The sequence below is a fragment of the Brassica rapa genome, chromosome A06 (genome assembly GCF_000309985.2).
Source record: "Brassica rapa cultivar Chiifu-401-42 chromosome A06, CAAS_Brap_v3.01, whole genome shotgun sequence".
In the NCBI taxonomy this organism is placed as follows: domain Eukaryota; kingdom Viridiplantae; phylum Streptophyta; class Magnoliopsida; order Brassicales; family Brassicaceae; genus Brassica; species Brassica rapa.
In genome coordinates this window covers 20,326,769-20,339,582 of record NC_024800.2, presented here as the reverse complement: position 1 = coordinate 20,339,582, position 12,814 = coordinate 20,326,769, and the positions used below count along the sequence as shown (strand labels likewise).

General features: G+C 37.5%; 4 protein-coding genes and 2 non-coding genes across 9 annotated transcripts; all 6 read left to right on the top strand.

Moving 5' to 3' along the window:
- The first annotated feature begins 416 nt into the window (after positions 1-416).
- Positions 417-974, top strand: LOC117126128 (basic leucine zipper 4). Its single transcript, XM_033273538.1, has one exon. The coding sequence runs from the start codon at positions 417-419 to the stop codon at positions 972-974; it is 558 nt and encodes a 185-aa protein (XP_033129429.1).
- Positions 975-4,455: 3,481 nt separating this feature from the next.
- Positions 4,456-4,555, top strand: LOC117126344. The gene has a single exon (XR_004448916.1). It is a non-coding gene; the product is annotated as a small nucleolar RNA snoR8a (small nucleolar RNA).
- Positions 4,556-5,242: 687 nt separating this feature from the next.
- Positions 5,243-6,890, top strand: LOC103874022 (protein arginine N-methyltransferase 2). Of its 3 annotated transcripts, none has more exons than XM_009152426.3 (2): positions 5,243-5,353; positions 5,760-6,890. In XM_009152426.3, the coding sequence occupies exon 2, from the start codon at positions 5,762-5,764 to the stop codon at positions 6,740-6,742; it is 981 nt and encodes a 326-aa protein (XP_009150674.2). In that variant the 5' UTR covers positions 5,243-5,353; positions 5,760-5,761; the 3' UTR covers positions 6,743-6,890. The 3 variants fall into 3 exon arrangements, with proteins under 3 accessions (XP_009150674.2, XP_009150673.3, XP_018514936.2); XM_009152425.3 differs by having other exon boundaries at positions 5,291-5,394; XM_018659420.2 differs by lacking the exon at positions 5,243-5,353 and adding an exon at positions 5,360-5,671.
- LOC117126345 lies at positions 5,462-5,569 on the top strand. The gene has a single exon (XR_004448917.1). It is a non-coding gene; the product is annotated as a small nucleolar RNA snoR126 (small nucleolar RNA).
- A 230-nt stretch (positions 6,891-7,120) lies between the features above and the next one.
- On the top strand, positions 7,121-9,748 carry LOC103874019 (putative pentatricopeptide repeat-containing protein At5g65820). Its single transcript, XM_009152423.3, has one exon. The coding sequence runs from the start codon at positions 7,618-7,620 to the stop codon at positions 9,697-9,699; it is 2,082 nt and encodes a 693-aa protein (XP_009150671.2). The 5' UTR covers positions 7,121-7,617; the 3' UTR covers positions 9,700-9,748.
- LOC103874021 (probable pectin methylesterase CGR3) lies at positions 9,700-11,778 on the top strand. 2 transcript variants are annotated; one of them, XM_009152424.2, is made up of 7 exons: positions 9,700-9,942; positions 10,342-10,494; positions 10,593-10,632; positions 10,716-10,754; positions 10,843-11,217; positions 11,307-11,362; positions 11,451-11,778. In XM_009152424.2, exons 2-7 carry the CDS (start codon positions 10,372-10,374, stop codon positions 11,601-11,603), a joined length of 786 nt encoding a protein of 261 aa, XP_009150672.1. In that variant the 5' UTR covers positions 9,700-9,942; positions 10,342-10,371; the 3' UTR covers positions 11,604-11,778. The 2 variants fall into 2 exon arrangements, with proteins under 2 accessions (XP_009150672.1, XP_033128748.1); XM_033272857.1 differs by lacking the exon at positions 9,700-9,942 and adding an exon at positions 10,021-10,044.
- Positions 11,779-12,814: the final 1,036 nt, after the last annotated feature.

Sequence of the window (12,814 nt, the reverse complement as noted above, 5' to 3'; positions counted from 1 at the left end):
GATACTTTAATCCTTTGAATTTTTTTTTTTTAGGGTCTGCGACTTGTTCAAGTATGTCGGAACCCGAATATTCGGAATAAAGGTAAATGCGTAAAAAAGCCCGAATGAAAAAGACGGTCTCTCTAGTTTACTTGAGCTGCATCTAGTCCGATAGTTACACGTATCCAGATACTGTCGCTCTCTTGACTCGAACCGCTCCCACATTTTTCTGGAACTATGGAAATCTAAAAGAAACGTTATATTATGTTTATTAAGACGAAAATACCCTCGTATAGGGCACACGAAGTCTGTCCATAAATATGGGCCTTCTACAATGCAATCCTTCCCTTTTCCCCTTCTATCCTTCTCGTCTAACATTTTGACTAGAAAAATATACTTTTGTTTTACATTTTTGGTTTTAAGTTGTGAGAACCATCATGTCCTCAAATTTTACGGTTTTCTCATCTGAACCCGGTACGTGCTCAGCTCTGGAATCTGGATTAACTCCATGGAACCATGCCTCAGATATATTCTCCATGTTTGATTCACCGGTGTGCCCCGTGGAAGTAAATCCCGGTTTAGAGAAAACAAACTCGTGTCCAATTCAAACCAGAAATGATCCCAATCCCGGTTTGGAAGATACTCATCTTCCTGATAAAGATGAGCGGCGAAAGAAACGAAAAAAATCAAACCGAGAATCTGCTAGGCGGTCCAGGATCAAGAAACAAAAACACCTAGAAGAGGTGAGAAGCCAACTTAACCAGCTCAATACTGAAAACCGGGACCTAGTCAACCGGCTTCGGTACTTTATGCACCATTGTCAACACGCAAAGATGGAAAGTGATCGTCTAAGATTGGAACATAAAGTTCTCCTAGATAAGCTGTTGAACTTACGACAAGCTTTGGTGCTGAGACAAGTCCAGCAGAGCTCAACATGTGCATGCGTTGAGAGTACCGTTGTAACGGTCTATCATCAGAATCCGTCAATGATATGAGATCACGTCAATTGAGTTTTGCGGAGAAAACAATACTGCGTCGTCATCGACCAAGCGGGAATAATTACTACTGTACTACTAGTCTTTAATATTTGTTTTGTATAGAAGTAAGGCATCGGCTAGTTACCTTATGTCGGAATATATATATGTCATATACAAATTACGAGAGTTACTCTTTTTATTTACTTATATGTTTTAAATGGGTTATTTGGAGAATCTATTGGTTACAACATATCATTTCTAAGTTTCAGAAGAAAACATACCATTTATATTTTACTGAAATGTGAAGATAACATAAGTGCGACAAACCTCTAGATTTGATTAAGTGAGAAGTATGCGCATGATAAATAAAATAATAGAATTGGTCTAAATTTGATCATTCAAACACTATCCGCTAATCATTAACCGCGCGCAATTCGTAGCAGTTTATCAGTATAGGAAGTCCAAAAATTGCACGAAGCATATAATATTTGGTTATAAATTACATTTGACGATTACTTTTTAATGGCCGTAAGAAAATACTAAATGGGAATCTAATATTATGAAATAGTTTGAGACAACGTTGCATATCCCTACCAAAGATTGCTTTTATTATACTTTTGGTATAGTGTTTCATGCTCACTAGACATGGTGATCCACGTTAGCTTTATTATGCTTTAACGTATACGATTTCGAACATGTGGATTACTTTTTTTTTCTTTTACCAAATCTGGATGTATATTACATGAATGGTCTTATAACATTATAACATCGTAGGTCCACTAGGCATTTCTTAATAAAGCGCACCTTATTTTACTCATCTATTTATTTGATAAGTATGAAGAACTTGAATTGAGTACGTAGTAGTTTATATGATGCTGTGCTTATATAACAATACAAAACACTGTAACTAACGCATCAAACATGAGGATGTTTTTGATAAAGTAATAAAAAATTCGAGGGGGTTTAACACTTCCAAGGTGTCTAAAATTAGTTAAAAATATATATAAGAGAAAGAGAAGCAAAAGTTAAGTTTCTACAAGAAATCTATCAATCTCGCTTTTTCTTTTCCTTTTTTCAAATGCTTTTGCTTTCCTCCATTTAGAGTCTTTGGTGAATCTATAATTGAACTATCTGTTACGTAACTAATTAGTGCTTGTGATAAAAACTTAACGACTAGTCGTCGACCTATAAACATTACAACAATCAGACCAAATATAATGAATCGTTTTGTTTGCTAAGAAAACAGCAAGATAATTAAGTATAGGTTAATATAAATCAAACTAGGGTTGAAATGTGAACTTGTATGGTTCTGCGAAAAATCTCGTTTTGCACGTTTTTGGCTATTTTTGTTTGCAAGCCATCCAATCACCGTGTCTCTTTGTTCCAATGCATTGTAGAAAAATAACATGAATAATTGAAGACTCAAGAAAAGGATGCTTTTAAGTTATAACAACAAAAGGATGTAAAAGCTAGTAGCTACCCACCGTTTAAAAGAAATTTCAATACAAGAAGGGATTTACGTGATACTATATGAATCTTTAGAAACTTTCGATTTGAATTTGAATTTTACGAATGCATTTAATAACAAAATTATCTGATGGCGAGTAAGAAATTAAAGGAGGAACTTGGTTTGTCAACTAATTAAATCCAGTTATTGCATGTGGTCTTCGAATTGTTTTTAGTGTCAAAAAGTAAAACAATGTAAAGTTACTTTTATTTGTTCATGATAATTTTGACCAAAAACAAAATTTTTTGTTCATGATAAGATGCATTCGAAAATGTTTATAACGTACGTTTTTATAAAAAAATGACATCTTTTTTTTAAACTTAATTTCATATATAAATTGATGAAGAAATAAAATGATACAAGCCTTCCAGCTAGTGTATTTGTCCCAGCCAGCCCGGTTAATCAGCCCAAAAAGTTTAAGTACCCAAATCAATGATCCTAATTGCCTTTTGAGTAAAACTAGGCCTTAGCCCAAGTTAGAGAAGTCGGGAAGATGAAACGGACAATGGTTTGTGTCGTTAAATCCGATGAAGCTGCTGGAGAGTCATGCAAGCCATTGTTGCATCATCTTTGAGGAAAGCCGAGGACTACTTTCACGATAGCTGAGAATTATGTCTCTTATTTTTCGATCAATCAGCCTAGTCAGCACATCAACAGAACGTAAAATATTACGGTGGAGGCGACTGTTTCTTTCCTGCCTAGTCCATGGGATGCAACTTTGCCAGGTAAGAAGGATCAGTCTTCCTCTCCAGTTACGGCTATGATACGGTTGAAGTTGTGTTGTGATATCGTTCCATTGTTGTTGAGAATCCAGACCGCAACAACGAGCAAGAGGGTACCACAAGCTCCACGAGTAGGGACAGAGAAAGTAGAGATGATCACGCGACTCTGGAGAGGAGTTACAGGGCAAGCAAGTTGGTAAAGTTTGGAGTCCCCAACTCAAGAATCTGTCTCTTGTGGGACAACGATTCAAAAGAAAAAGCCAACAGAGGAATTAAGGAATGCTTCGGAATCCCTCAGACAATCCGGACAATATGATACCAAGGAACAGTCGCTCCATGACCATATAAGATTGCATAAACTTTACCGGTTGAGAAGGTTGTTTGAATATTACCTTCCAGTTCCCATTCGTAAAAGTCCTCTTCTATTATCAATTCTACTGTAGTTAGGGTGTGGCAGATTCCAGTGGTTGTTTTTGAAAAGGGAAGACAGAGTGGCGTTCTCTCGGATTCCCAGAGACGAGTTCAAGTCTGTGGCTAGAAAACTTTTCAGACAGCCAAAAGTTGACCAATTATCAGTCCAGAAGCGGCAAGTTTCTCCATTCCTTACTCTTAGTTTAATCTAGTCATAGATCTCACTTCTCAATTTGAGTAATTTGTTTACTAACCAGGAGTTTTGTACTTGGTTTTACTGTCCAGAATGAGTTGAGATCAGTGTTGAGCACTGTTTCTGTGAACAAAATCGAACCAGCTTCAAAGAAAAGCGGCCATATCAATTTTAATATACAAGGTTTGTTCCAAATCTCAAGGTTTCTAACTCCAAGTCCTCCTTCTGTCTTCGGTTTTGCCACCACCTCCCAACTAACCCTTGCTGTGTACTGATCTTCAAAGTTTCCTTTCTACAGAAAACTCCGCATAACGAATTGATTCGTTTGATGAAAGTTTTCGGGAGCACGAAAGATGAACACCAGAAATTAGTTATTCCAGCGTTCGGGTGAGGCTTTTCATCACAATTAATATATTTAGAAGCCCATAAATAACCCAATGAAACCCTAACTTTAGAAGACTCTGCTACCACCGTCGGTATATAAATACTAAACACTTTTGTCTCCATAACTAGCCATCTCTTTTATTTCTTCTATGTTTGTCACTTATTCTCATTCAGTTTACGTGATTTTAATTCATGGTTTTCATTGCTGAGCTATTTTTAATTTCGCTGGAAACATTTTCTTTTGGTTTTATTGTTATTTTAATTTTTCCAAATTCGATCGAGAAGAGAGCAGTGATTATAAAATACAAGAATCAAAAAATTCTGATCTGCTCATTAACTGGGCATGATAGACTCATTATACACCCATAGAATATGAGCTCTCTTCTCTGAACATCTTTTTCTTCATCTTTGTTGGTTTTTACCAGTTAAATTGTACTTACCTAGCTCTACTCTGGGATGGATATGGCTACTTTTAGTCGTTTATATTAATTAATCTATAACAATTTCACTAACTTAATAACACTAAATTAGTGGATCACAAAACCTTAAATACAGACTAAACCAATTTTTGTATGTAAAATTATAGCACAGAGGATAAGTATAACGATGAGCGATAAACTGTAGAATATACTCGGACAACTGATTATTATTATTTTTTCTTCGGGACATTTCTTTTGGTTTTTTATCACTTTTTGTCCGTCACGTAAAATCTTAAACAAACTGTGATTACACATGATTTGACCCAGACTATATTAAGATTCGCATTGGATTTGGACAAATAAATGAGATATCATATATGGGCTTTTTATATTTGAAGATGTATAATCCTATCCCCATGATCCATGGATTGTGAATGTTTAAGGAGAAAACTAATTTACTTCTGCCCAATAATTAGTCAAGGAAACTTTAGCTGGAAGTTAGATAGTAGAAGTTGTTTATTTATTTTCCTAATTAAAATATTACCCTTAGATTGTCTTAACGATACTAGAAATGGCCTTAAAATGACGAAGTCGATCGAAATAAGCCCACTAAAATATTTACTTATATATCATTAAAAGCCCATAGAGGCCCAACGAAACCCTACTTCTAAATCCACCGTCAGATGTATAAATAAGTAGCTACTAGAATCGCCGATCTTTATGAAATTCGTCTCCATTCGCGTTTCACCCCTGCAACAAAGGCAAATTAACACTACCTTCCATACATCTTTTGAAATTCTCAGTTTCGTTTCTTCTTTCTTTCTTTTACCATTCCATGTTCTTCTTAGGTAGAAATTTTAAAAAATTAGAGGCGATGATGACAAAAAAACATTTCTCGATACTGAAACTTACTCGAGGGACCAAAACCACTCTTGTAATCTTTCTTGATGTTTGTTGTTTGTGCGTGTCTGAGCCTCTCTGTTTATCTATTACCACTCTTAATAGACTTTGTTTGTGTTTAGATTGTGTTTTTCGTTAATCAGATTGGAGAATAAATCGACTATTGTAATTATAACAATCTACGATTCGTTTAAGCTAAATTGCTTAAAGATTTATTTATTTATTTACACGTTTCTAATTAGATTTTAACTTTTATTTTATTTTCAGGCATGGAAGAAGCAGATCAGTTATGTCTGGCGGCTAAATCCAACGACTTCAAAAAGGTTCAAACTTTAATTACCTCCGGCGCCGACGTTTCTCACTTTGACGGCGATGGTCTAACGCCGTTAATGCACGCCGCTATAACCGGAAACGCCGAGATAATCTCTGCATTGCTCGAAGCGGGAGCTCCATGGAACGCTCTATCTCCATCAAACCTCTCAGCTGGAGACTTCGCAATGGAAGCAGGACACCAAGAAGCGTTCGATCTCCTCCTCAAAACCGGAATCCAATCCGAGCTAATCTTGGGAACAATCGCTCGCAAAGAAACCAAGAACGAATACTCCAACCAAGAGTATCTCCAAGACCGAGTCACCTTCAGCGAAGACAAGATCATGGACAACGAGAGCAAAGGAGTGATGATGGCTTGGGAGAAGCCGCTAATGGAAGCTCACGCTAAAGCCATCTGCACCAACGGTGGCTCCATTCTCAACGTCGGGTTCGGTATGGGACTTGTAGATACAGCGATACAACAGTATAATCCGACCAAACACACGATCATCGAAGCTCATCCGGATGTGTACAAGCGTATGATCGAGTCCGGTTGGGGGGAGAAGGAGAACGTGAGGATTGTTTTCGGGAGGTGGCAAGATGTTGTTGGCGAGCTTGACGAGTGTGGCTACGATGGGATATTTTTCGATACGTATGGAGAGTATTACGAAGATTTGTGGGAGTTTCATCAGAATCTTCCGAAGCTTTTGAAGGCTGATGGGGTTTATTCGTATTTTAATGGGTTTTGTGGGAGTAATGCGTTTTTTCATGTTGTGTATTGTAATCTGGTGACGTTGGAGATTGAGAGTTTGGGGTTTAGCACTCAGTTGATTCCGTTGCCGGTTAAGGATTGTCTTGGTGATGAAGTTTGGGAAGGTGTCAAGCAAAAGTATTGGCAGCTTGATACTTATTATCTACCTGTTTGTCAGTTTAGTGAGTGAAGTTTTACAACTTCCAAGTTTTGTAATCTCTTTGATACTCTTAGTTATGAAAGTATTGATTAGCTACTAAATCTTTTTTATTAGAAATTTGCCAAAATATGATGAAAACAGTCTTTTTGTCCTTTAGTATAAAATGTTTTTTGTCTTATTTTTTCATCTCCCTTTTATTCTTTTCATTTTCGAAACTTAATGAAATAAATAGTTTTCTCAATTAAAAATTATGAAATATAGAAACAATTAATGAAAAACCTATATACCCAAACTGATATTTTTTAAGTTGAAAAACTTGTTAAAATAAAATTTTAAATTATATTCTATGAAAAATAGATTTTATCTTCTACGAAAAATAGATTGGTAGAAATTTAATTTCACAATACACAAATTAATCTACTTTCCTTAAAACGAATAATCTACTTTTAAATAAAATTCTAAATAAAAGAAATGGGAAGTCTACATTTTTTTCTAAATGCACCTTTTACTTTTATTAGCAATTCTAAAATTCTAAGAATACCAAATTTTAGACTCAACTCAAAAAACTACATATGGTAGAATCTGCTTATGAAATATTTGTATTATCTCTACTCAGTGTAAAAACTACATTTTACGGATAAAAATAATTATATTTCTACAAACGTATTTATGCGATTTTCTTTACAAAAAAAAAAAACAAGACCAAAGTCAAATAATCTCTTGTTCTTCATCTAACAATGATTAATTTGGCGGGTTACCAGCGGATTTTTGCGGGACGGGTGCGAATAGAAAATTTTTTGTTTGCGGATTATGCGAATCGATTTTTTAAATGAAAAAATGATTCATGGGGCGGGTCGGAGCGGGTTGACCCGCAAACCCAGCACTAGTTGAAGTGGTAGATCCATATGAAGATTCTACAGACCATTAAAGCCCAGTCGCCAATTCTTCATCTTAATGGATCTCTTACAAGCGCTGATAAAAGCCTATTAAGTTCCTGGCACAGGCCCAAATCTAGTTATTTTCTCCTGGCGTTTTCTCGGTCTTTGTCAACTTATCGCGGCCAAGAACGTCCAACACAGTTGGAGTCAAATGATCAAATGCTGCCGTTTGCTAGATGCATTGTCGAGATTTTTCTCACCAAACGCCAATTCGCATCTCCATCTTCCCAATTCTACTCTCGGCTTGACATAATCCACAGAAGTGTTCACTCTTCCAGAGCTCTCGAATCCAACTTCCGGAGAAGCAACGGGACTGGCTTAGTCTGTCTCGAGAAGCGCCACGACGATGGTACTAAAACCCCCAACCACGACGAATTCGCGAGCGACGTCGAGAAAGCATACAGAATCCTCCGGAAATTTCACTCCAGAGTTCCGAAATTGGAACTAGCTCTCAACGAATCCGGTGTTGAGCTCCGCCCCGGGCTAATCGAACGCGTTCTGAATCGCTGCGGAGACGCCGGGAATCTAGGTTACAGGTTCTTCGTATGGGCCGCGAAGCAGCGGCCTGGGTATCGCCACAGCTACCAAGTCTACAAATCAATGGCGAAAATCATAAGCAAGATGCGGCAGTTCGGAGCCGTTTGGAGTTTAATCGAGGAGATGAGGAAGGAGAATCCGCAGCTGATCGAGTCGGAGCTCTTCGTCGTTCTCGTGCGGAGATTCGAGGGCTCGGAGATTGTGAAGAAAGCCGTCGAGGTGCTCGACGAAATGCCTGAACCGGACGAGTACGTGTTCGCGTGTTTGCTCGATGCGTTGTGTAACAGCGGTAGCGTTAAGGACGCTGCAAAGCTTTTCGAGGACATGCGGTTACGGTTTGGTCCCGATCGTAGGTACTTTGCGTCGTTGTTGTGTGGTTGGTGTAGAGAAGGGAGGATGATGGAAGCTAAGCATGTCTTGGTTCAGATGAAGGAAGCTGGGTTTGAGCCTGACGTTGTTGAGTACAGTAACTTGCTGAGTGGTTACGCTCACGCTGGTAAAATGGCTGATGCGTACGATGTTTTGAAAGATATGAGGAGAAGAGGGTTTGAGCCGAAGGCAGACTGTTACACAGTTTTGATCCAGGCGTTGTGTAAGGTAGATAGAATGGAGGAGGCGATGAGTGTGTTTGTTGAGATGGAGAGATATGAATGCGAGGCTGATACTGTGACTTACACTGAATTGGTTAATGGGTTTTGTCAATCGGGGAAGATTGATAAGTGTTATAGTTTGTTAGATGATATGATTAAGAAAGGGCTCGTGCCGTCCCAAGTTACGTATATGCATATCATGGCGGCTCATGAGAAGAGAGAGAATTTGGACGAGTGTTTGGAGTTGATGGAGAAGATGAAGATGATAGGGTATCATCTCGATCTCGACGTTTACAATGTCGTTATCAGATTAGCTTGTAAGTTGGGAGAAGTAGAGGAAGCTGTTCAGTTATGGAACGAAATGGAAACGAACGGTTTGCGTCCTGAAGTAGACACTTTTGTTATTATGATCAATGGATTAACGAGGCGAGGTTGTTTACTCGAAGCCTGCGAACACTTCAAAGAAATGGTGAGTCGCGGACTGTTCTCCGTGCCTCAACACGTAACTTTGAAGTCATTACTGAACTCTGTTTTAAGAGAGGAGAAGCTCGAAATGGCTGAAGATGTTTGGAGTTGCATCACGAGCAAAGGCACCAGCGAGCTGAATGTATCGTCGTGGACAATATGGATCCATGCCTTGTTCTCGAAAGGTTATGTGAAGGAGGCATGCTCTTATTGTGTTGAAATGATAGAGATGGACTTTATGATGCAGCCTGATACATTTGCTAAGCTTATGAAGGGTTTAAAGAAACTGTATAATAGGGAATTCGCGGTGGAGATTACGGAGAAGGTGAGGAGTATGGCAGCTGAGAGGGAGATGAGTTTTAAGATGTATAAGAGAAGAGGTGTGGAGGATTTGACTGAGAAAGCCAAAGCTAGAAAAGATAGACAAGGGAAGAAGAATAAGCGGACGACTCCATAACGGCAAGTTGTAGAATGCGTGTTGTTTATTGGGACTTAGTAGTGTCGGCAGAACGGCAGGAAGTCTAAGATTATGAAGAGGATAAAACGACGGCGTTTTGGGAGTGACGTGATGTATGACAATAACACTGCGAAGCTCTCCGCTAGTAGCTAAAGAGCGCTTAAAAAGAAGAAAGCTTTCACACACGAAATTTTCTCGGATCTGAGATCTTTGGATCCAAACATCGTTTAATTCGAAATCAAGGTGTGTAAGCTTTTCCTTCTCCTCTTTTGATTTCTCGTAGATACTTTCTTTTCTGTTATTCGTAGCGTCAGCTCCTTGTTCCATGGATCCACTATATCGATGGTATTGATTTGTTTCTCCAGATTCATGTTCGACTTGGGTGTATTATTGTTATTATGTTGCTGAAATGATGCAACGAATCTGTTTTTGTTCGTCTAGTAATTTGCATTCCAGATTCGGGATGCTCATTTTTTCATGGATCTGTTTTAAAAAAAAAATTTATTTCCATATTTGGTAAAGATATTGATGCGTGAATGATGATTCCATCAGCTAGTTCAAATGTGTTATTTGTGGCTTTACAGACATAAAAGTTGTGGACTGATAGATTTTAATGTCTGTGTTTTTTTTTTTACTTTGAAGGTCTAAGAGAAGCTTAGAGGGATCTTAGTCATGTCAAGAAGGCAAGTAGGTTCCACGAGGCGTGGAGGGGATAGTGGAAGCTTTCCATTTGTAGGAGCTTTGCACTCTAAATCACGTTCCTCTCCTCTGCTTTCTATTTGCCTTGTTCTCGTGGTATGATGAAATGAGTCCCTGCTTACGTTAGTGATTCCTTTCATAGGATACAAATTGACTTCTTTTTTTCTTTCTCTCAAAACTGTAATTATTACCAGGGAGCATGCCTTCTCATTGGTTATGCTTTCAGCGGTCCAGGTTTGTTTCCCTTCCACCGACTGATTATGTTATGTTTGGTATTTCGACTTGTAAGCCCTAATTGGAGGTTACTGTATTGATAGGTCTGTTTAAAAGTATCAGAGAAGTCAGCAAGATCACAGGTAATTGTCACTCAGATAGTTTCTCTTTTGAAATTAACCTGCAAGGTTGCGTGACACTTGACATTAACTGTTTTTTAATTTTCTACAGGTGACTATTCATGCACATCAGAAGTTCAAAGAGCCATTCCTATTCTCAAAAACGCTTACGGAGATAGCATGCGGAAAGTCTTGCACGTGGGTCCTGAAACATGCTCAGTGGTCTCTACTCTTTTGAAGGAAGAAGAGACTGAAGCATGGGGTGTTGAACCATATGATGTAGAGGATGCAGACTCCCACTGCAAAAGTCTTTTGCGTAAAGGCCTTGTACGTGTGGCTGACATCAAGTTCCCTCTGCCTTACCGGTCAAAGTCATTTTCTCTTGTGATCGTTTCAGATGCTCTGGACTACCTCTCACCCAAGTATCTGAACAAAACCGTGCCTGAACTTGCACGGGTTGCTTCGGATGGTGTCGTTCTCTTCGCAGGTAACTAAAACCCCAGCCTTTCTAAACGGCTTAAGATTTTGAAGTATCTAAAGAGGTTTAAATCAATTAAAAATATTGATCAATTATAGGTAATCCTGGTAAGCAAAAGGGGAAAGTTGCAGAGTTGTCGAAAGTCGGACGACCGGTAAGTTCAAGAAAAACCACACATGATGCAGTTTAGGTTTTATACATGTCCTGTTCGGGAACATGATGCAGTTTTACTGTTTTCGCAGGCTAAAATGCGTAGCTCGTCGTGGTGGAACCGTTTCTTCTCACAGACAAACTTAGAGGAAAACGAAGCAGGAAGCAAGAAATTCGAAAAAGCAGCTTCCAAAATTTCATACAAACCAGCTTGTCAAGTCTTCCACCTCAAGCCATTACATTAGATAACATTATTAGTATTATTACTACTGGTCTTCAAACCAAATACATCTCCATCTCTTTGTTATATGCCTTATTTGCTCTATAGAAAGAAACAGAAGTTCAAAAAAAAATGTATTCCATTCTCATCGTTTTGATTCATAATTTAACTATTTAATAAATTTAGCCTGCATTTATTTCGCTTTAAAGCTACGACATTGTCTGATAGAACTTAGTTCTCTATAGGCTATAGCTTGGTTGGCCATTTGATTGGTCGAGTGTCTAGATAATTTTTTAATGAATTCTTGTTGTGTTTTGTGATCATAGACTAACAGAATTAAAGAAAAAATAGATCGCTAATTGACACAGAAATTAAGCGTTACCTCAAAATTTTATTATGAAAGAAGAGGCCTGTTTACTGTCCACTCTCTATTTGATCTGGTTATACGAGCTAGACCCAATAATAATATGTAGAGTATGTATGGGGTAGTAAATGATACACATTAGGGTTCTCGGTTGACTTGAGCCCAAACACAAGCTTAATGATACGTTCCTTCCCAAATTATATTCTAAAGTTTTCACACATATTAAGAAAATGAGAATTCGGCCAAAAAAAACCTCAACTTTACACGAATTGCCAAAACAAACATGAACTTTGGGGCTGGCCAAAAAAAACACCAAACTTTCATTGACTTTAGAATTAATTAACAATGTTTTCGCTGACTTGCCAATTTAGCACGCCGTCAACAAATTTAACAGAAATATTTGACGTCGTTTATTGTTGACGTTAAGTGAAACGACATCGTTTTCAAATGAGATGAAACGACGTCGTTTTACACGATTTGAAATTAAAAATATGTAAACCCCTGGATTCGAACCCAGGTTGGTTGGTCAAATGGGAAGGTATTTTACCACTGGGCTACTGGCACTTTTAATGTACTTACTAACATGTTTACTTTTATTTGGTACATATTAAATATAAAAAATTCTCTAAAAACTTAATAAGATCTTTAAAATTCCAAAAAAATTAAAAAAATAAAGAAGATTTTTATAAAATTAATTTTGAAATTAAAATTGAAAATGAATTTTATTTTTCTTTTTAAAAAATAAAAATTCTTCCAAAATTTTCTAAAAAATTAAACGAACTTTAAATTCCAAAAATTGAAAAAAATAAAGAAATTTTTTATAACATAAATTTTGAAATTAAAATTGAAAATAAAATTTTATTTTTCTTTAA